This window comes from Nymphaea colorata, chromosome 1 (assembly GCF_008831285.2).
Source record: "Nymphaea colorata isolate Beijing-Zhang1983 chromosome 1, ASM883128v2, whole genome shotgun sequence".
Taxonomy (NCBI): domain Eukaryota; kingdom Viridiplantae; phylum Streptophyta; class Magnoliopsida; order Nymphaeales; family Nymphaeaceae; genus Nymphaea; species Nymphaea colorata.
The window spans coordinates 21,193,066-21,215,880 of NC_045138.2; the positions used below are offsets into that span (position 1 = coordinate 21,193,066).

At 41.8% G+C, this 22,815-nt stretch overlaps 1 protein-coding gene across 1 annotated transcript in view; it reads right to left on the reverse strand.

Annotated features, from left to right (window-relative positions):
• The window catches only part of LOC116259622 (tRNA nucleotidyltransferase cca2), a 48,695-nt gene that overhangs the window by 10,852 nt on the left and 15,028 nt on the right, over positions 1-22,815 (reverse strand). Inside the window, exons 9-12 of the mRNA XM_031637481.2 lie at positions 22,323-22,389; positions 20,083-20,166; positions 18,828-18,890; positions 18,565-18,694 (exon numbers count right to left, since the gene is read on the reverse strand). Of these exons, the coding sequence (XP_031493341.1) occupies positions 18,565-18,694; positions 18,828-18,890; positions 20,083-20,166; positions 22,323-22,389 (344 nt within the window). The remainder of the gene's footprint in view (positions 1-18,564; positions 18,695-18,827; positions 18,891-20,082; positions 20,167-22,322; positions 22,390-22,815) is intronic.

The following is a 22,815-nucleotide window of genomic DNA, read 5'->3' on the forward strand; positions in this document are numbered from 1 at the left end:
GGAGCTCTCACATATCTATCCATCACAAGGCCTGACATATCACATGCGGTACATGTCATAAGTCAGTTTCAACAAAGACCCACTTCTGTACACATGGGAGCCGCATTGAGGATTGTTCGATATGTCAAACACACAATCACTAAAGGACTTTTTCTATCATCCTCATCAAACTTGAATATGATTGCCTATGCTGATGCTGATTGGGGTGGAGATCCTAATAACAGGCATTCCACCACCGGTTTTTGTGTTTTTCTAGGTGACTCTTATTTCGTGGAGGTGCAAAAAACAAAATAAAGTCTCTCTATCATCAACTGAAGCAGAATATCGTGTCATGGCCACCACCACCATGGAGATTGTGTGGTTAAAAAGCTTATTGAAGGACATTGGAATTGACTTAAATGAAGCAACCAAGCTCTGCTGCGACAATAAAAGTGCCATCTACATTGCTAGCAATCATACTTTTCATGAAAGGACGAAGCATATTGAAATGGATTGTCACTATGTGAGAGAAGAATATCTTAGCCGAACAATCGATATATCCTTTGTCCCTTCCGAATATCAACTTGGAGATTTCTTCACCAAAGCACTTGCTTCAGCACGTTTTCAGTTTCTTCTTGGCAAACTTTCGGTGATCACACCGTAAGTTTGAGGGGGGGTGTTAGAATTTAAATATTAGACATTATGTAAGTATACATATGTTTCATATATGATTTGTATATATGAATATCTATGTATGCATAGGTGTTATGTATTTTATTTTATTTGCTTCCTTTTCTTTTTTATGTATTTTTTATTTCTTTTCTTTTTCTATTTTTATCTTTTCCTTTTTGTAAAAGGGAACTAGCTGTTGGACCAGCTTCCAACGGCTAGATTTCTAGCCGTTGGAGCTGGCCCAACAGCCAACTCCTCCTTCTTCTCTCCCTTTCATTGTACTATATATATGGGACTGTTGTCCCTCGTTTGGTTAAGGCTTTTAGGCCTCTCTTGTGTATTCTTCTCTTGAGATTAATAGATTTGGTATCTTCTCCTCAAGTTTGAGGCTTGGTTGTGTATTACCTATTGAAGTTGTTGGGATCTTCAAGAGTGTATCTCTTGAAGCATTTGTATTCTCAAGATCAGGCCTGATTTACAAGTCATATCTAACCTGGAACGTAAATCAGGAAACAACTGTCTAAGAATTTCAAAAGGCAGGTGTCCAAGGCGCTCATGCCACCGTAGAAGCAATTGAAGGGACTCCTCTCTATTCTTCGTTGCTTGACTGACTGCCGTCATGAGAGCCTGAGCAGTACGCATAGGTAAGCGATATAGTCCGTCAGAAGTCAGACCAATCCCAATCCTCTTCCCTGTCACCAAGTCCTGCATAACACAGCGATCAGCAGAAAAAATTAGTTGGCAATTCAACTCTTTCGTAATCTTGCTAACCGACAAGAGGTTCAAGGGAAGATGAGGAACATGTAGAGCATTGTGGACAAAGAATTTGTTCAAAAGTGGGAGACTCCCTTTCCCAGCCACAGAGATAGAGGAACCATCAGCAAGAGAAACACGTTCATTTCCTGACGAAAGCTTATACCCATGAAAGACTTTAGGATCGCCGGTCATGTGGTGAGTAGCGCCACTGTCGATGATCCACTCTCCCATAGGGGAATCCACCATCACGTCGATCGAACACCCAAATTTCTCCTGCAGTGACAAAGGGCAGCCGCAGCAATGGGGAGCACGCAGCAACTGGCGTGAGCAGAGGTGCTGGAACTCTGCAGCAGATCCCGCAGGAGAACAATGATGCAGGGAGTAGAGGCAGCGCTAGACGGAAAGGCAACACCAGGAAGCAGGTCGGCGGCGGAAGACGTCAATGACGGCAACGGTGACGGCGGCGGCGGCAGAAACGACGACGGTGACAGCAGCGGCGGAGGGTGAAGAAAACTCCACGATCACCAAAAAAGTCCCAATCTTTTGGGCTCTGATACCATGTAGAAACACGAGCACAGAGAAAGAGAATACGAGGAACACGATGTAACGTGGAAAAACCCTCAACAAGAGGAAAAAAACCACGGATGAGGAGGAGCTGGTTGCCCACTAGCCGCCAGACTCTCTCTCTCTTAAGATTTCAGTAACCATAAGGATTAGGGTTACACGACTTAAGTAATGTCCAACAAGGGCTACAAGATGGATCAGGTAAGGATTCGGACCCGGTCCCGAGACCCGTCTAACATACTTCAACAATTTCCATCAATTTGCATCCTTGGCGGAGCTACAAACTCCTCAAAATCCTGTGTCAATGAGAGGTACCATGTTCGACATCAGGAGTTCGAGGTCAAATGCTCGGATCGGCCGCTTAGCCCCGGCGTGTTGTTTCTTGGATGGCGAGGTGCTAAGCAAAGACATTTGAAGAGGTACTTAAAAGTGGTATGCTTCCCAGGGATCCAGCCGATCACCTTCATTGTTCCTCTCAAATATTTGAGCGACTTCGATATCGTGAGAAGATTGAGTAGCGGTTGTCTATCTAAGCTGACGAACTGGTAGCCTAGTTGACCGAAAGCACAGAGGATGAGTAAGGAAAGGGCCCTTTGAATGAAGCACGGATTTATAATCTCTCCAGGAATATAAAATACTAAACAACTAGCGGAGTGATAGTGTTTTTGGGGCCAAGGTCTTCATGAACAATTGCTATCATTAGGGCCCTTCAGGTCTAAAATATGTGTATGTGCCGATGTATTTTAGTGTTTTTTCTTGTTATGATTGGAGACTTGAGCATTACTTTTTGGAGTTCTTATTGAGTTTAATGACTTTCATGGTGATAGAATGAGAACCTGTTGGATGAAACTATATGACTCTCGTTTGCAGTTTAGGAAACAGTACATTAACCAAGACCTCTTGTTTTATCTTAAATATTCCTAACCTATCAATATATTAGAGGCAATGTCACACGGGTATGTGGGTTTTGCCCACGTACCCATACCGGTACGGCGGTATGGTGGTGGTACGGTTTGTGATTAAGCATATTGTTTTCCTCCTTCTTCTTCCTTCTTCCTCCAGACGCCTCTTCCTCCTTCCTTACCTTCATACAACATATTTACAACAAAAATGGCATCTGCTTTTTTCGCTGATTTCATGTATATAATTAACTAAAAATATATAATTATCGTTGTACCGCCGCACAAAATTGGAGAAAAATGCCGTACCGGTACCCGCTTCCTCGTACCCATGTGGCATAGATTAGAAGAAAGTTGGACGCATTGTACAATTCTTTGTACCATGTTTGTTCAAAACTTGAAAAGGTGAACTACTTATCCAGGGATCTTCCTAGGAGCTTATTCTTTCCAATTGTCATGTTTTTGTGATGATGTAGAGTTTTTAGGGCCCCAAGCACCAATCCTTTCTCCCATTGAATGCAATCATTACCATAGCTAAGGCTTGTATTTGCCAGTATAGTTATGTATTGGGTTTTGACCCTTTCTTTCATATCAAGTATGTTTTTTTTATGAGATTATATGTAGGAACTATGAAAGTAACATTGTCTTAATGATGTGATTATATCAATTTTGTTTTTTCAATTTTTTTAATTGTATTTTTTGGAATTAAAAATATATAATTATCGCCGTATCGCCGTACCAAGATTGGCGAAAACGCCATACCGGTACCCATGTGACATAGCTATGTACATGTAATATATACAGCGATATGTATATGGCTTTCCCATTCCCCATTCTGGAAGAAGAATGAAAGGGCGCGAAGCGAGCGCTTCTGTATATTTTGTAGACTTCTTTCGTACATTATTTTTTATAATTTATTTATTTTCTATTTTTCTAACTCTGTTTCCTGTCAAGACCTTGACCAGATTGAGATAGAAGTGAGCAAGCTCCAACAGTACTAAATGGAACCACTGGAGGTAGCCAATGGTTAGCTCAGCTGTTACTTGTTGCAGCATATGTAAATGGGACTTCCCACACTTGCTTGGCTATGCTTAGTGTTAGAATATATTGTAATGGGGAACCGGGTCCATATCTGGACCCGGTCCTATGGGGCACGGATACCGAGGCGGGCTCGGTATCCTAGGCGGCACTCTTTCTCTCCCTCCTATATATTCTTCACTTACATGTAATTGTTGAGTTAAGTGAATGTTATTTTCTCTCTCCTAGGGTTGCGGTTTGCCCCTAGGTCAGAGCTTCCCCGTGGTTTTTCACCTCTTTCTGAGGTTTTCCACGTATACTGTGTGTGTTTTTCACTACTCTCTCCTTGTGGTTCGTGTTTCTACATGGTATCAGAGCCACCGCGTGTGAGATCGTTGGTGTGCAAGTAGTGCTTTTCCGCCGTTCACGGGCTGCCCCCGTTGCCGTTTCCAGCACCGCCGCCGACACTGTTCCCAGCGCCGCTGCCGTCGTTGTTTCTACTGCTGTCGCCGACCAAGAACGCCGTCCAGGAACGCTGCCGCCGTCCGGCACCGCCGTCATCATCGTTCCCAGGGCCGTTCTGCCCTGCCCTGCTGCCGTCGCCGGTGTGGATCTCTTCTTTGCTGCCGCCGTTCCCAGCGTCGTCCTGCCCTGCCCTGCTGCCGTCACAGGTCCCAGCGCCGCCGTCGACTGGTTTTTTCTCCGCTGCCCTCTTCTTCCGCGTCGCCGCCGGCTGTCTTGTTTACGCCGCCGGCCAGTTGTGACCTTATTTGGGGATTGCCATGGCTGACGCAGTGATTTCCAAGCTTGATGATGCCCTGGACATGGGCAGCAATACCAAGGGTGAGAACTTGCCTGTTCATGTCACCTCCATTCGGCTGAACAAGGATAACTATCTCTCGTGGTCTGCTGCCCTAGAAATCGGCATTACTAGTCGTGGTCGCCTGCACTATATCACTGGGGAGAAGCCTCCACCTTCTAAAACTGATTCGCAATGGCCGACCTGGGCTTTGGAAGATAGTCAGGTTAAAGTATGGATTATTAGTTCGATTTCCGCAGATATTCAGCCTTTGATCTTGCGTAAATCGACTGCATATGATATGTGGACTGTTCTTGCACGTATGTATGGTTGTAAAAAACGTGTTTTACGTGCATATCAAATCAAACGTAGCATATATGCTCTTAAACAGGGTGATTTATCTGTTGCCTCCTTCTATGCCGCCCTGAAGACCAAATGGGAGGAACTTGACTATCATGTGAATAATGACTGGAAATGTGGTGTAGATCATGCCCTGTATTAGGAAAAGGAATGGATGGACCGCACCTTTATCTTCCTCGGAGGCCTGCGTGATGAGTTTGAAACCATTCGGAGCCAGATTCTTAACTGTGATGAGATTCCTGGAATCGAAGAGGTATATGCTCGTATTGAGTCTGAGGAGCAACGACGCCAGATTATGCATATTGACTCCCATCAGGGGAGCTCTCCAGCAGCCTTTGTGAGCCATACTTCAGGGACAGGGCAGCGTCCTACTCACCGATGCAGCCATTGCAACAAAGTGGGTCATTCTGTTGATTTTTGTTGGGACCTTCATCCTGAGAAGCGTCTCGTCCGAGGTCGTCCTCCTCCTCATCGCCGTGCTCCTTCTGTGCCCGAGCCTAGTCCAGGGTCGACCAATGTTGCAAAATCCAAGCTCTCCTCAGATCAACTTAGAGAGTTGCAAGCATACATTAGTCGTTTGTCTACCCAAGATGATGCTTCTACTTCTGAGGGGGCTAAGTTAGCCCAGGCCCTAGTTGCTACTAGTGATCAAGGTAATTCCTCCCTCGGTGATTGGATTGTTGACAGTGGGGCCACTCATCATATGACAGGGGACCCTACGATGTTTCAAGAGTACAGGTTGACCTCTGGGCAGCAGCGTGTGGCTATGGCTGATGGTTCCTCTATCTCTGTGGCTGGAAAAGGGAGTTTATCATTACTGAACAAATATTGTCTTCATAATGCCCTACATGTTCCCAACATTCCTGTCAATTTGTTATCTGTCAGCAGTATTACCAAAGAGTTAAACTGTAATCTAATTTTCTCTGCTGATCGTTGTTTACTGCAGGACTTGGGGCCGGGGCAGAAGATTGGGATTGGTTCGGTTATTGATGGTCTCTACAGACTGCCCGTACAAGTTGCTTCTGCTTTGATTTCAGCCACCAGTGGACAGTTGCCTGGCATGGAGGACAGATCCATCATTATGCGTTGGCACGAGAGACTTGGTCATCTTCCATTCCCGTTGCTTAAAAAGTTGTTTCCTAGGATGTTTCATTCTGTTTCTTTGGACACCTTCGCCTGTGAAGTGTGTCAGTTGTCTAAACATGTTAGGGCCTCGTACCCTATTTCATTCAATAAAGCCGACCGTCCTTTTGCTTTGGTTCATTCTGATGTTTGGGGTCCTTCGGGAGTACCCACTTGTCGTGGCTTTCACTATTTCATGACTCTTATTGATGACTACTCCCGGTGTACGTTCGTGTATCTGTTGAAAGAACGTAGTGAAGTTCCCGACATTGTCAAAAACTTTGTGGCATTTGTTGAAACTCAATTCCAGACCCCTGTTCAGACCCTTCGTACTGACAATGCTCGAGAGTATGTCTCCCAATCCCTTGATGACTTCCTGCGAAGCAAGGGTATTATACATGAAACATCCTGTAGCTACGCACCTCCTCAAAATGGTGTGGCTGAAAGGAAGAACCGTCATTTGTTAAATGTCACCCGGGCCATTATGTTTCAACGTCATGTCCCTAAGCGGTACTGGGGTGATGCACTTCTCACTAGTGCTCATCTCATTAACCGTATGCCTACTCGTGTGTTGAATGGTCATTCCCCTTATTCTGTTTTGTGGCCTACTCAGAATCCCTGGCCTTTGACCCCTCGAGTGTTTGGGTGTGTTTGCTTTGTCCATGATCATAGTCCCACTCTCAAGAAACTTGATCCTCGGTCCATCAAAGCGGTCTTTTTGGGGTATTCCTCCACTCAGAAGGGATACAAGTGTGTTGACCCTAGCACTTCCAGAGTATATGTCTCCAGGGATGTTACCTTTCATGAACATGTGGCATACTTCCCTGCGACTCCTCTTCAGGGGGAGTGTCTAGGTGACAAAAGGGAAGAGTATTCTTCGCATCAGTTGATTCAGTTCATGGATTTCTTGGATTATACAGTTAGTTCTCCAAGTGTGGAAGACGTTGTCAGGAAGGACAGAGACAGTCAGATGGAGGGGGGCCCTGTGGAAGAACAGTCTCGAGGTCACTTATTTGGTCAGGTTTACAGCAGGAAGAAGAAGGATGTGATGGAAGATGTCGATGTTGCCAATCCCAATCATCCCAATCTTGTGACCTCCCCGGATGATCCAAGTCCAATGAATGAAGAACTTCCCATAGCCCTGCGCAAGGGCACCAGGTCATGTACTTCTCATCCTATTCAGAGATTTGTTTCATATGCTAAACTCAGCAAAGACTACAAGTGCTTTGTTACCTCTTTATCTATGGCTGTTATTCCCAGGTCAGTGGAAGATGCCAGGAAGGATCCTAAATGGCTACAGGCCATGACAGAGGAGATGGACGCCCTGGAAAAGAACAGTACGTGGGAGGTTGTTGACATCCCCAAGGGAACTCACTTAGTTGGTTCCAAGTGGGTGTTTAATGTGAAGTACAAACCTGATGGCACAGTAGAACGCTATAAAGCCCGCCTTGTTGCTAAAGGGTTTAGCCAGAAATATGGGATTGACTATCTTGAGACGTTTGCTCCCGTGGCGAAACTGAAGACCGTAAGGGTCATCCTAGCTCTTGCAGTGCAGAAGAAGTGGAGCATGGACCAACTTGATGTCAAGAACGCCTTCTTGAATGGTCACCTTGAGGAAGAAGTCTATATGAGCATGCCGCCTGGATATGCTCGGAACGGGAAGTGTTGCTATCTCAAGAAAGCTTTGTATGGTCTCAAGCAGTCCCCTAGAGCGTGGTTTGAAAGACTAAGGGTTGTAATGAAGACTAATAGGTATAAACAGGGAAATGGTGATCACACCCTCTTCATCAAGCAGAGAAATGGTCTGGTGAGCCTTCTACTTGTATATGTTGATGATATGATTGTCACAGGTGACGACGAGGGGGAAAAAAGGAAGATGAAAGAAACGTTAGCTGCAGAATTCGATCTCAAAGATCTGGGCAAACTAAGGTATTTCTTGGGAATTGAAATCGCGCGATCTGAGACTGGGCTTGTTATGAACCAAAGAAAATACACTTTGGATCTTCTAAAAGAGACAGGTAAACTGGGATGCAGGCCCTTTCTTACCCCAATGGAGTCTGGCACAAGGATAAGTATCAAATCTGGGACTATCTTGGATGAGGAAGGAAAAGGGAGGTATCAGCGGCTGGTTGGTAAACTTATTTATCTCACTCTTACTCGCCCAGATATTACGTATGTTGTGGGTGTGTTAAGTCAGTTTATGCATGCCCCTACTGATTGTCATTGGAAAAGTGCTGAAAGAGTATTGGGATACTTAAAGAATGACCCAGGGAAAGGATTGCTCTACACTCGGCAAGATCGACTAAGTATTGAAGGATACTCTGATGCCGACTGGGCAGGATGCACAGATACTAGGAGGTCTACCACAGGATACTGCATCTTTCTTGGAGGTAACCTTGTGGTCTGGAGAAGTAAGCGACAAGAAGTTTGTTCCAGGTCCAGTGCTGAGGCTGAATACAGGGCGGTTGCTATGGGGGTTACAGAGATGCTATGGCTCAAAATTCTTTTAGCAGATATTGGGGTTAAAATGGAAGAGAAGATGAGGATGTATTGTGACAACAAGTCTGCTATTAACCTGGCAAATAATCCGGTCATGCACGACAGGACTAAACATGTGGAGATCGATCGCCACTTCATACGGGAACGCATAGATTCAAAGGAGTTGATTCTGCCCTATATGAAGTCTGAAGATCAAGTTGCAGATGTCTTAACTAAGTCTTTATGTACATCTCAGTTTGAGAAAAATGTTAGCAAGCTTGGCATGTTTGACATGTATGCCAAGCTTGAGGGGGAGTGTTAGAATATATTGTAATGGGGAACCGGGTCCATATTTGGACCCGGTCCTATGGGGCACGGATACCGAGGCGGGCTCGGTATCCTAGGCGGCACTCTTTCTCTCCCTCCTATATATTCTTCACTTACATGTAATTGTTGAGTTAAGTGAATGTTATTTTCTCTCTCCTAGGGTTGCGGTTTGCCCCTAGGTCAGAGCTTCCCCGTGGTTTTTCACCTCTTTCTGAGGTTTTCCACGTATACTGTGTGTGTTTTTCTCTACTCTCTCCTTGTGGTTCGTGTTTCTACACTTAGGTATTGGCTGTCTGTAAAGCTCTTATCTTTCATTATTGTGCTGCTGACCTTACTGGGAGGAATAGTCCCGTGACATCCAATCAAACTTTTGGAAGGTACATCTTGGGTGTCAAATCCAACAAACCCAAACATAACAAATAAGAAGATTCAATGTGATTGCAATCTGCAGGACAGTACATCAGCAGCAGCAGCACTCTTCACGTCATTCTCTTCTTGTGTAAAACAGAAAGTTACAGCAATAGGGAACAAAACCCTAACTAATACTCTACTAAATACAGTAAAATACAAGACTACCCTTAGTTATTAAAAGACTGACCTCACTTACAAGAGGTAAAACTATAAACTAAGTTCAAACATATTACAATAAGGACCTAAATAGACTTTGACTAACATGAGCAGAATTAGACCTATTAACTTTCACATTGGGATTAAAACTGGTTTCCTAATTCCATTTGGTTGCTTGCATAATTGCATAACCATGGTGTCCTCCGACTTGAGATTTGTCTTACTAGATGCAAGGGTAAAACTGCTATTGTTGATTTTAAACTTGTACAAAATGATCAAGTTAATAACTCTGTATATCACAAATGACAAGGTAAGTAACACTTAGAAGTTCAAGTTAGGTAGGAACTGGATTCTCACTTAGGTGAAGGCTCTAATACTGAAATGAACCAAAAGCAGACCAAGACCAAAGATTGTTCTTTTTTTTTCTGAAAATAAAATGTAGTGGAATCATTTGAGCAAATTCATAGGCTAAATGCATCACATTCCAAAAAAAAAAGGTGCTTAATACAACTCAACAAGCTGGCCATGATGACAAACACATGGTTGTTTGTGCATGTTTTTTTGGCATGGCCAGTGTTCAACACCCCTTTCTTTTTTAAACCTGATGCATCTATACTGTTGAAGTATGTTAGATGGGTCTCGGGATCGGGTCCGGATCCGTATCCGATCCAACTTGTAGCCCTTGTTGGGCATTATTTAAGTTGTGTAACCCTAATCCTTATGGTGTGAATGAAAGACAAAGGAGAGAGAGAGTCTGGTGGCTAGTGGGCACCGGCTCCTCCTCATTCGTGGTTTTTTTTCCTCTTGTTGAGGGTTTTTCCACGTTACATCGTGATCGTTGTTTCTCTTCCTCTTCTTGTTCGTGTTTCTACATGGTATCAGAGCCGACGAGTTTGGGAAATTTTTAGGGTTTGTGAAGTTCCAACCCTAATATCTCTCACCGCTACCATCGCCACCACTGCAGTCACCGCCGCCGCTGCCGCTGCCACTACCGCCGCCGCTGCTGCCACTGCCACTGCCGCCGCCGCCGCTGCCGCCGCCGCCGCTGCCGCCGCCGCCGCTGCCGCCGCCGCCGCTGCCGCCGCCGCCGCCGTTGCTGCAGCAGCCACCGCCGCTGCCGCCGTTGCTGCAGCAGCCACCGCCGCCGGTGTACCCAATACCACTGTCGCTGTTTCCGCCGCCGCCGGTGTCACTCTTTGCGCCATCGCCATCGCAGCCACTCTTGCGGCGTCGCTCTTGCGCCGTCGCTCTTGTGTTGTTGACCGTCGCCATCACCGTTGTCCCTTGCGCCACTGCCTTTTGCGCCGTAGTCTTGCTTCCCGAAGAAGAAAGAAGATATGCGTGCTTAGGCGCTTCCTAAGCTTGCCTCCCCCTATTCATGTCACTTCCTAGGGGTCTTTTGCAAATCCGGTGAAGTGCATCCGCCTCTTACCTGCAATATATTGCTTGGCTGATCTTTGATTTCATCTTCTTGTTTTTGTTTGGCGCCCACCGTGCAAGAAGAGGTGGCTGGTCCGTGACTTGGTAGAGGACGTAAAGGAGGAGAGGAGCGTAACTTGAGGATTGCCTCAACGTCTGCCGGCGCTCCGGCGATCGCATCCCCCTTTCCTTACAAAAGACCGGGGTTAAATTGGTCTTACGGGTGAAGGCTTTCCTCGTCTCGAAGTTGATTTCCTATTCACTTCTATACCTTGATACTTGTTGGGTTTTGCCTCTTGGATCTTGTTTCCAGCAAGGAGAACGTGTGGCGAAACCTCTACCCGTGGGAGATTGCAGCCCGAGAGAGAGAAGGCACCGCTTCCGTCGAGCGACATCGACGATCGTTTCCCCCAATCGACATTCTGTTCACTCTTGGGGCTGATTGGGAATCCGGATATTACTGCCCGTTGGTGCTCTCTGTTGTCATCGGTGCCTCTCTTGTTGCCTCCTGTTGGACTATCTGTGATTATGGCAGCTTCTTCATCTATAGACGTTATGGCGGATTGTCGTATGGGAGAGTGGATCATTGATAGTGGCGCTACTCACCACATGACCGGCGATCCTAAGGTCTTTCATGGGTATAAGCTTTCATCAGGAAAGGATCGTGTTTCCCTTGCCGATGGTTCATCTATCTCTGTGGCTGGAAAAGGGAGTCTCCCACTTTTGAACAAGTTCTTAGTCCACAATGCTCTACATGTTCCTCATATTCCCTTGAATCTCTTGTCGGTTAGCAAGATCACGAAGGAGTTAAATTGCGAACTTATATTTTCCGTTGATCGCTGTGTTATGCAGGACTTGGTGACAGGGAAGAGGATTGGGATTGGCCTAGCTTCTGACGGGCTCTATCGTTTACCTATGCGTGCTGCTCAGGCTCTCATGACGGCAGTCAGCCAAGCCACGAAGAATAGAGAGGACTCCCTTCAGTTGCTTCTACGGTGGCATGAGCGCCTTGGACACTTGCCTTTTGGCCTTCTTAGACAGTTGTTTCCTGATATATGTTCCAGGTTAGATATGACTATGGTGTCTTGTGATGTCTGTCACCTGGCCAAACATGTTAGGGCTTCGTACCCATTGTCTAGCCATCGGTCTAATGAGGTATTTGCCATGATTCATTCTGATGTGTGGGGGCCTGCAGGGATTCCTTCTTGTCATGGTTTTCAATATTTTATCACCTTTATAGATGATTATTCTCGTAACACTATTGTCTACTTGCTAAAAGACCGTAGTGAAGTTCCTACTGTCATAGAGACTTTCATTGCCTATGTGGAAACTCAATATGGAGCATCTGTTAAGACATTTCGATCTGACAATGCTCGAGAGTATATGTGCCAGTCTGTTGATAGCTTCTTTCGAAAAAAGGGAATTGTTCATGAGACTTCCTGTAGTTATACCCCTCCTCAAAATGGAGTTGCTGAACGAAAAAATCGTCAGTTATTGAATATGACTCGGGCTCTTCTTTTTCAACGTCATGTTCCAAAAAAGTATTGGGGGGATGCTGTGTTGACCAGTGCGTATCTTATAAACCGGTTGCCTAGTCGCGTGTTGAATGGGAAGACGCCTCACTCTCTGTTACCGGGGACTCGTGAACCTTTCTCTCTTCCACTCAGAGTTTTTGGTTGTGTTTGCTTTATTCACAACCATAGTCCTCACATTAAAAAGCTTGATCCAAGATCTATTAAGGGCATTTTTTTAGGGTATTCTCCCACTCAAAAAGGGTACAAGTGTCGAGACCCTTCCACTGGTCGGGCCTATGTTACCAAAGATGTCACTTTCCTTGAACATGTTTCCTATTTTGGTGAGAATCCTCTTCAGGGGGAGTACTCTATGTCACGGGAAGAGTATTCTCCGAGTCAGGAAATTCAGTTTACAGATTTTTTGGACTACAGGCGTGACTCCGTTGGTCATCTAGTGAGGTGCATGAACAAGAGAAAAATGGTCCATCTAGTGAGGTGCATGAACAGGAGAAAAATGGAGAGTGTTCCACTGAGGCAGAAGAGAAGTGCAATCGTTTATTTGGGCAAGTTTACTCTAGGCGAAGAGTTTGTACAGATGAGATGACAGGTGGTGAGAATTCTACTCCCAATCCAATTAGTCCTTCCCTGGATGACCCAAGTCGTGCGCAGAAGCAACCTGTTGAAGAAGAGATTCAGACTGTTGCTGCTAGTGAAGAGCTTCCCATCGCCCTGCGAAAGGGTGTCAGGTCATGTACTCAACATCCTATTGGTAACTTTGTTTCATATTCTAGACTGAGCAAGGACTACAAATGCTTTGTATCTTCTCTTTCTTTGACTATGATACCCAGGAATGTTGCTGAGGCTCAGAGTGATCCTAAGTGGACCTATGCTATGCAAGAAGAGATGGAAGCCTTGCGAAGAAACATGACATGGGAAGTTGTAAAGATTCCTGAGGCGGCTCACTTGGTTGGATCTAAGTGGGTCTACACCATCAAGTACAAACCAGATGGGAGTGTTGAAAGATACAAAGCTCGTCTTGTGGCCAAGGGGTTTAGTCAGAAATATGGGATTGATTATTTGGAGACCTTTGCTCCTGTTGCGAAGATGAAGACGGTCAGAGTCATTATCTCTTTAGCTGTGATGAAGGAGTGGAAGATGTACCAACTTGATGTCAAGAACGCATTTCTCAATGGAGACCTTGAAGAGGAAGTATATATGTGTATGCCTCCAGGATATGAGGAACCTGGAAAATGTTGCAAGCTAAGGAAAGCTTTATATGGGCTCAAGCAATCTCCTCGAGCATGGTTTGAACGACTCAGACTTGTCATGAGACAATGTGGATACCATCAAGGGAATGGAGATCATACACTTTTTGTGAAGAGAAATAAGCAAAAGGTTACTATTCTGTTGGTATATGTTGATGATATGATTGTCACAGGTGATGATGAAGATGAAATAATGAAGTTAAAGAAACTGTTGGCGATCGAGTTTGATCTTAAGGACCTTGGTAAGTTGAAATACTTCCTTGGCATAGAAATTGCTAGGTCTGGGACTAGCCTTGTGCTAAATCAACGGAAGTACACTCTAGATTTGTTAAAGGAGACTGGGAAACTAGGGTGTAGACCAGCTTCTACTCCTCTAGATGCTGGCCATAAGCTAAGTCTGAGAGACGGGGAACCACTCTGTGAAGAGGCAAAAAGAAGATATCTTACTCTCACTAGACCTGATATTACCTTTGCTGTGAATGTGATGAGCCAGTTCATGCATGCTCCCACGGATGCCCACTTGAAGGCTGTTGACAGGATCTTGTGCTACTTGAAGAGGAATCCTGGCAAAGGTCTCTTATATGTCAAGCAAGACACTCTTGGGATTGAAGGTTATTCAGATGCAGACTGGGCAGGCTGTATTGACACTAGGAGGTCCACCTCTGGCTATTGTATTTATTTGGGAGGGAATCTCATAGTGTGGAGAAGTAAAAGGCAAGATGTTTGTTCGCGTTCCAGTGCTGAAGCAGAATACAGAGCTGTTGCTATGGGAGTTTCTGAGCTTTTGTGGCTGAAAGTATTGTTGACTGATATTGGTATAAAAGTTGAAGAACCAATGAAGATGTATTGCGATAACAAGTCTGCAATTAACTTGGCCAACAACCCTGTGCTTTATGACAGAACAAAGCATGTTGAGATTGACCGACATTTCATTCGAGAGAGAATTGATGCTAAAGAACTTATACTTCCTTACATGAGATCTGAAGACCAAACGGCTGATGTTCTGACGAAGGCTTTATCTTCGACCTCATTTGAGAGAAATGTATCCAAGTTGGGCATGTTTGATATGTATGCCCAACTTGAGGGGGAGTGTTGAAGTATGTTAGATGGGTCTCGGGACCGGGTCCGGATCCGTATCCGATCCAACTTGTAGCCCTTGTTGGGCATTATTTAAGTTGTGTAACCCTAATCCTTATGGTGTGAATGAAAGACAAAGGAGAGAGAGAGTCTGGTGGCTAGTGGGCACCGGCTCCTCCTCATTCGTGGTTTTTTTCCTCTTGTTGAGGGTTTTTCCACGTTACATCGTGATCGTTGTTTCTCTTCCTCTTCTTGTTCGTGTTTCTACATATACTATCAACTTGCTCAAATGATTCCACCACATTCTGTTTTCAAAAAGGAAACTTTGGTTCTATTTCTGGGTCGTGACATTGGATCCACTCACATAAGCCCATAAACCTTGCCCCAGATGTGAGCTTCTAAATTTCCACCCCACAAAAGATAATTTTCCAAACTGTTGAGTTGGATTTTTTAAAAAAGTAGCTTCCTGATGTTTAGTCAAATGGACTAGCAACAATTGGAGAATCTTTTACTAGATTGATGAAGAACGGCAAGCTTCACGACCAAAGTTTAAAGCAGCCTCAATAGATGGACAAGCGCTTCAAAGTTCAAACCACCAAAAAAATTTCACTTTGGATATAAATAAGAACAAGAACTAACCTCACTCCAAAATCATGTAAAAACAGCTCTCGGACATGCAAAATCAAGTTCTAATAATGACATTGCTAAAGAACTCTCAAAGAGCAACATAACTGACACTGATGCACAAAGTCTCTTGAATAGGTCGGTGCAGTTTAAAGCCTTCAAATTGGAGGCAACTAGGTGTTCCAATATATGTGGTTGCTCCTTGTTGTGTAACCAAGAATTTGGGAAACTTTCCTGGTGGATGAGAAGAACCTAGTGCTTTACACAGGGGAAACACAACACCTTTTTGTCACTGGAGAAGTGAAAAGTGACTGGTAAATTCAGGTACAAAGGTTGAATAGACCCTCTACATATTGTCTGGATTTCCTAAACAAGATGGATATATTGTTTATTACCAATATTTTCCACAAAATCAATAAGCCTGCAGACTAATGTGATACATTAGTTTGCTAGTCTCAAATTCAAACCCAATTTTCTAAATAGATTACCATTTTCAAGAAAATAATTGAATCCAAAAAGTTTGAGACAAAGTCTCTCAGTTCAATGTTGTTCAAAGTTAACATTCTTATAGAAGGATTATAAGGGAAGGCATCACTTTCTCAATGACAAGCTACACATATATAAACAGGGCACGAAAGATATATATATATATATAATATGATTAGGGCATCAAAAAGTTACAAAATTTACGATGGTGAATTAATCTGCTCATGTGGAATTTTTATAAGTTATTCCTAAGCATTGTCAAAAGTATCATTGTTGGGTTTTAATGGCGAGATTGTTTTTGGGTTTTTTTGGCGAAGTTAGGCCATGCTTATCCCAATACTGGTCTCAGCTTGTTTTTGACAATAACTCAATAAGTGAACTGCAGCCTGCCATGGCTTCCTCCCTCCTCTTCCACTCATACCACTAGCAGATCCACAGACCCCTCCAGAGACAACGAGAGCAGAAAGTTGAGTATCACATGGAGGAGAAGTGCAATAGCAAGATGATTAAGCCAATTATAAGCATCAGTTAATGTAGGGATATCTTCCCCTATCATCTGTAGCTACTGAATATTCTGGACATAAACCAGATAAAAATCAGGTAACCATCATCTTTTCTTGATGCATCTTCTGAGAGGGCAAGCAAGAAGGATGCACAGAATTAAGTCCTTCATAAGCAGCCTTGAAGATGCATGATATTGAATAAATGCTTGATCACTTTGTTGTAAATTAAAAATATTCTACTCAATTTGTAGAGTTGGGTTGACATTCTTAACTTGCTATCTTTGGAATAAGGATCTTTTATATTATCTCACATGTCCTTAGTAGTCAAGTAGTAGATCAGACCGTCAGCAATACCTGGATGGACACTATTCATAGTTCAGCACATGAGTATATTGTTGTCCTCAGACCACATAGCATATTTTCCAATATTCTCAGTAGGCTTTCCCTCCAATAAAGTATGTTTGCTGCAATGTGCAGAGACTGACATCATAAATCTCTGTGCCTCATAATTTGTGTCATCCAATTTTACTGAGGATCCATATGAAAATGGATTCACAAAAGCTTCATGTCAGCAGTGACCTCTTATTTCTATTCTATCTTGGAGTCCACCATCATATAAAAATTTACAGGGGGGAACCCACAAGATAAATCAACATAAAGTTGAGGATAATCAATAGATCAGACAACAAAAGTGGGAACAAGACTGTACAAGTACAACTAAAGAAAAATCCAGAATAAACCTCCTGTACGATGGAGATGAAATCTGTCCTCAAACTATCGACAGTCCAAGAGGCAAAGAAGGAACACCTACTACCAGCCACAGATAAGAAACTGTTTATTTAGCATCTGGTTTCAGTCACAGTCGACAACCACAATATATTTCAGATTTGACATCAGAAACAATTCCTGATTCTGAAATAAACTTCAACCAAAATACCAAGGTTGATCTAAACAACATCAATTAAAATCTGGAATAAATTTAATACAACCGCGCCTGATTTTATATTTAATCAACCACGTCTCCAACATATCCCTAATTCAAATTAGGGCAACAAACGCTTGATTTTATATTTAATAAACCATGTCTCCAACAATCCCTAATTAAAACAAGGGCAACAAACAACAAACCCAAACTACGACTAAAACCAGGCCTGCAACTGTGGAGTGGATCTCACATACCAACCTGAAACCACATCTGAAACATATCTATGACTGCATGCAGACAAAACATACCAGAATAGAGATTGACACCACCCACAATAGTCGAAAAATTAGAACATGCCTGCTAAGCCCCAACCACATAAGGAATCCAATTACTGCTGCATACTGTGTGCAGTGATCAGAACCCTGGTGTGATGACTCGATCAAAAGTTGCTTTAAGTGCCGACCAGACAAAAAGGGAAAAGAAAAAAATAGAGAAAGAAAGGTGAGGGAAATAAAGGAAGAAAAAGAAGAATAGAAATTGAAGATGAAGAAGGGAAATCAGTGTTGGAGTCACCCAGTCGCTGGTGGCTTAAGAAGGAGGATGTTTCATTAACCCTAATCTCAACTGAAGAGAGATTAGAGGACGATGATACACTTTACAAAATTTGTCTTCCAAAAATAACAAAATAATAAAGACAGACTTATCACTCCTAATTTTCAACAAAACCCCTGACTCTAACTCTTATGTTCTCTCAACAAAGACAATAACTTAGAAACTTCATTCAGGTTCCTGTTCTACGTTTGAGGAGCCTAGATATATCTCTAACCATACAAGAACGTTCCACAATATTATACTTACACTTTTCTACTATTTACTAAAAGTATGAAGCTAAGGACAGGAGACCATGCAAAATCATGGACTCCTCGCAACATGACGAAGAACTTGAAGGACGGTTACCAAAAGGAAATTGGAGGACTAGACTAGGAAACTGCCGATACATGTGTTCTTTTTGTCTGTCTGAGAGTGCATTCTACCCAGCATTTTAAAGTTGTAATATCTCCCTTGAACTGGTTTAGTACCTATATCCTTACGTGGTTTTACAGGTTAGAAAAAATAAAATCTCAGATTGCAACTCCAGAATCATTATAGGAGTATGTATATTGAGCCAAAGCAAAAGACATTGAGCTTATGGCATAATTGTGTGTGTGAACCTGCACATATTCTTTTTTTTGAAGAAAAAGGCACATCCAGATCATCTTCCTGAAAAGCTGCTTCATTGTCTGACGTGATGAAAGGGATAGAAGTTGCAAATTTCTCTGCCGCTTTATGCAATGCTATGACCTGCCGAACATTTGCCAAAACAGCTCCAAAATCAGTAAAAAAACAATTCAGAGTGTTGTCCATTAAGTGGTTAAGAATAATCTATTTTTTAAAAAAATTATTTCTGTTCAAAGTATCATTTGAAAAGGCTAACCGTATCAGCATCACTTGCTTTGAGCTTGAGGGAGTTCCGAAATATACTGTTTACAACAGGAACCTGTATTAACAAATATAACCTTAAAGGTGGAAGAGTTATGACATAATTTTCGGTGCATAATAAGCCCATCATAGAAGTAGAGCAATCACATTCTAGATGCAAAGCAAAATTAGAAATAACTAAGTTTCTAAACAAGGAATAGTGCACAAAAGTTAGTTTCCTCAAATTCAACAAATAGCACAAAAGCATCATGTGCAAGTTAGTTTCTTCACAGAAAACAAATCCAAGGTAGCTTTGGCATGATATTTCAGAACATTGGTGATCCTGAACATCTTCCAATACAAAATCAAGCTTCTAATTTGTTGATATTTATAAGCACTTTCTGTAATAGCTCAACTATTTTTTTCTTTGCATCCTATTCCTACCAATGCTGACTTTTTTTTCAAGATATATGTGTACTGAAATTTTCCTCAAATGAATGATCATTTCCAAACCTTGCCCAGAAACCTAACATAAAAAAAAATCAATATAAATAAAAGCAAGGTTATAAAATTTTTAAGAAAAAAGGCAAGTTAAACATTTTCTTAACTTCCAAACCCACCCATCTTGTCAATGGCTATTCATTAAAACCAGCACATATATACTAGCACAAATACAATCTTGCAAACTTCGACCGCTAATAATTTTCTGCCTTTCACTTCATGGTTCACTTAAGCCAAAAAGTTACTTATTGTCAGTTAAATGTATCTTCCGGTAACTTTATTTTATGCTCTTAGCTCAATAGTTTTTTTTTTCGTGAAGACCAAATATTGAGAAATATGTCCAAGGAAAAGTTATCTTAAACAGTGCCAGAAAAAATACACTTGACAAGAACAAGTTCAAGCCCATGTATATAGATTCATAGAAAGCTCCGACCTTGCCTTTGAGAAGAAGACAGTTTCAATATTGATCTACTAAATTTCTCACATATTGGAACTCTTCCCCCCAAGAAAACAAAAAAAGTTTCTGCCAATAGAGGATCAAAATCTAAAATAAACATGATAAAATGAAAAAATTAACCACATTAGTTCTACACACACATAATCTGAACATAAAAAGAAAGGTCCACGTCATTGAAAAATTGAAACAGATGAAAGATTTATATATGAATGCAACACGGAAAATTTTAAGAATTACACCAGAACAAAAGCCAAATACTCTTGAGAACAAAAAATCAATGCTATCTTTCGGAACGATAGAAAGATGAGATCACCTTCTTCCCTTTAGAGTCAGTGTAGTTTAATGCCATAAGTGGAACAAATAGAGCACTATATAAGCACAATCTCCTTTGATCATCCTAAAAAGAAATTGTCGACAGAATATCATTTATTCAACAACGGAACTCAAATATTAGAGCAAGCAAACAACCTCACGATGTAAAAGCTAGCAATATTGTATGCTGCCATCCATTCCAATTTGTTCCGATTACAGAATAAAAATATGAAACAAGAACAAAAAAAAGAACCCAATAGTTTCCAGTTTGAGAAAACTTTCTGAATGAAAATAGCCTCAGACGAGTAACCAACTTTATATGAAATGGAATCCAAATAGGCAGATACTAGTTTCCTGATTATGCAAAAATACATATTAATAATATGTAAGAAAGTGGTATGGAAGATAAAGTTGATAAAAGAACTAGATGCCCCAGAATTTAAAAGCCCAAATTAAATTTGTTGCACTCCTTCAGAAAGAAAATGTCAATATTATGGGAGGAATAGTAGCTGCATAAAGTCTATAGAGGTTACACTTCTGACCTCAAACAGTTTGGCCGTAATCTGAATACGAACACACAGTTAATGCATTCCTCACCTATGAAACATCCACATACACATGGACAGACACACACAAGTAACAACATCACTCTTTACTCACGAAACATTACTCCCTAAGTACATCCTAGTAAATGGATCCACAAGTGAAGACAAGGAAAAAATTAATGAAAGCAGGTAGAGAACACACATAGTAGGAAATCAAGAAGACATAAGAAGCATATCGAGATAGGATGCCTTATCCCCTTGACTGGAAATTTGAACCCCTTGGAGTTCAAAACATTATTCCTATTTCATAAACACCAGTTTTGAGCTAAAGATGCATTCACTTGTTAAAATATGTAATTTCCATGGTTGGCATTGATACTCAGGGCTGAGGAGTATGCCTAGTGGTTTTGAGGCTAGAGTTGTTACATGTGCCTCCCATCTCCCCCTTCTCTCTTTCTCTCTCTGCCCCTTGCTCCTCTCCTGGATGGCTTTTGTTGAGAATGAAAATGGCTTTGATGAAACTAAAAACCAAAAATGATGATTACGTCTTTTTGCTTAACTTGTTGCCTAGCTTTCATGATGATGACGCTTATGAAAATAATAATTAAATAGTTTTGGAAATAAACTCGATGTTGATGCTTCTCAAAATTCTCATAATGATGTTGAATCCTCTAGACTCTAGAATCAATTTGGAATAAAGGCGAAAAGCAACAAATCCTATAGAAACTTAGATTTAAATTTGAAGATTCAGCTCCTAATCTTAGAAGATCTATAATACAAGATTAAGAATCACCAGGCCTCCCCAAGGATTGGTCCGTCATGGAGCTTGCCTTCTTGCTACCAATTCTCAGTATGAACTTAAACACTTAGTCACTTACCATGAAGCCAATCATCACAGTCATTCGATTGAAGGAAGGACACATAAACTTGTCCTTGGAAAAACAAAACTAGGAAATCCGATCTATCCGTGTAGATGGTATCTAAAGTAAAACCAGAAATGAAGTCTATGTAGAAATGTGCAAAATGAGTCTAGTTGCTAAAAGCTATTCTCAAGAATATAAAATTGATTAGGATGAAAGTTTTGTTCTTATATCCCATATGACAAGTGTTAGGACATTGATTTACATCATGCTTTCCTCGACATCATCTTCAAAGGGTGTGTAGAGTGTAGACTGTGAGGAAATGGAGGAAGGCAGCACCACCATCAATTCAAAGTTGATGGTGACTAGCGAGGAAAGGGTTGTTGAAGTTCTCCATATTTTCTTTCAAGCTCAATATGGTTGAAAGAAGTACCCAAAAAAAAAAAGAAAGAAGAGTTCCTTAAAAACAAATTGAAATCAATGCCATGGCAATAAGCTTGAAAGGAACTCCAAAAGATATGACTTCTTCATTCTCGTACACAAACTAATAAAGAACAAAGAAACTAAGCACAACAAGCATTTTGAATCTTTCAAATGAAGCAGCAGGATATAGCCAAATAATGATGTCTCATTTTAGATAAAATGAACTAACATACCAAGATCCTATATAACATGCACATTGACATTGCAGCAATCACCACTAATCTAATAGAAGTGTATTATGAGATGTAGGATGCAAGCAAGAATTATGAGAAAGCACAGGAGAGCACTTAATTCTTAAATAAACAAAAGCAAAACGTAAGAATAGAAGACCCAATCTAGAAATTTGAACTCACACTGAATGTTGAACAACCAATCTCTTCTAAAACGTCTGAAGCAGCATTCATATAATAAACACAAGTCCTGTATGAAATGAAACTAGATCATTTTCTTGGAGATCAACAACATTCCTCCTCTACATATCACTACTAAAACAAACAAGAATGTAAAACAGCAGTGGCCTGATAGTTATATAAATCATCCCCCAATTAGCATCAACTTATGCAACCAATTATAAATTATAATGAAGTAGTGGATGATAACAACATTCCTTTGATGTTCCCTACTATCTGAGTATCTGACAATATGTAGGATAGCACTCATATGTGCAATTAAGGAGCACATAGAAACTAAGTATCCATGTCTGGTCTGATGACGCCAAGATACATAATTAACCAACCAATTGTTTGTAAGAGTTGGGTTTCCAAGGATGTCATGACATCAAGCTTCAACTTAGACCTAACTAATTTTTGGGTTTTACCAATTGTTTGTAAGAGTTGGGTTTCCAAG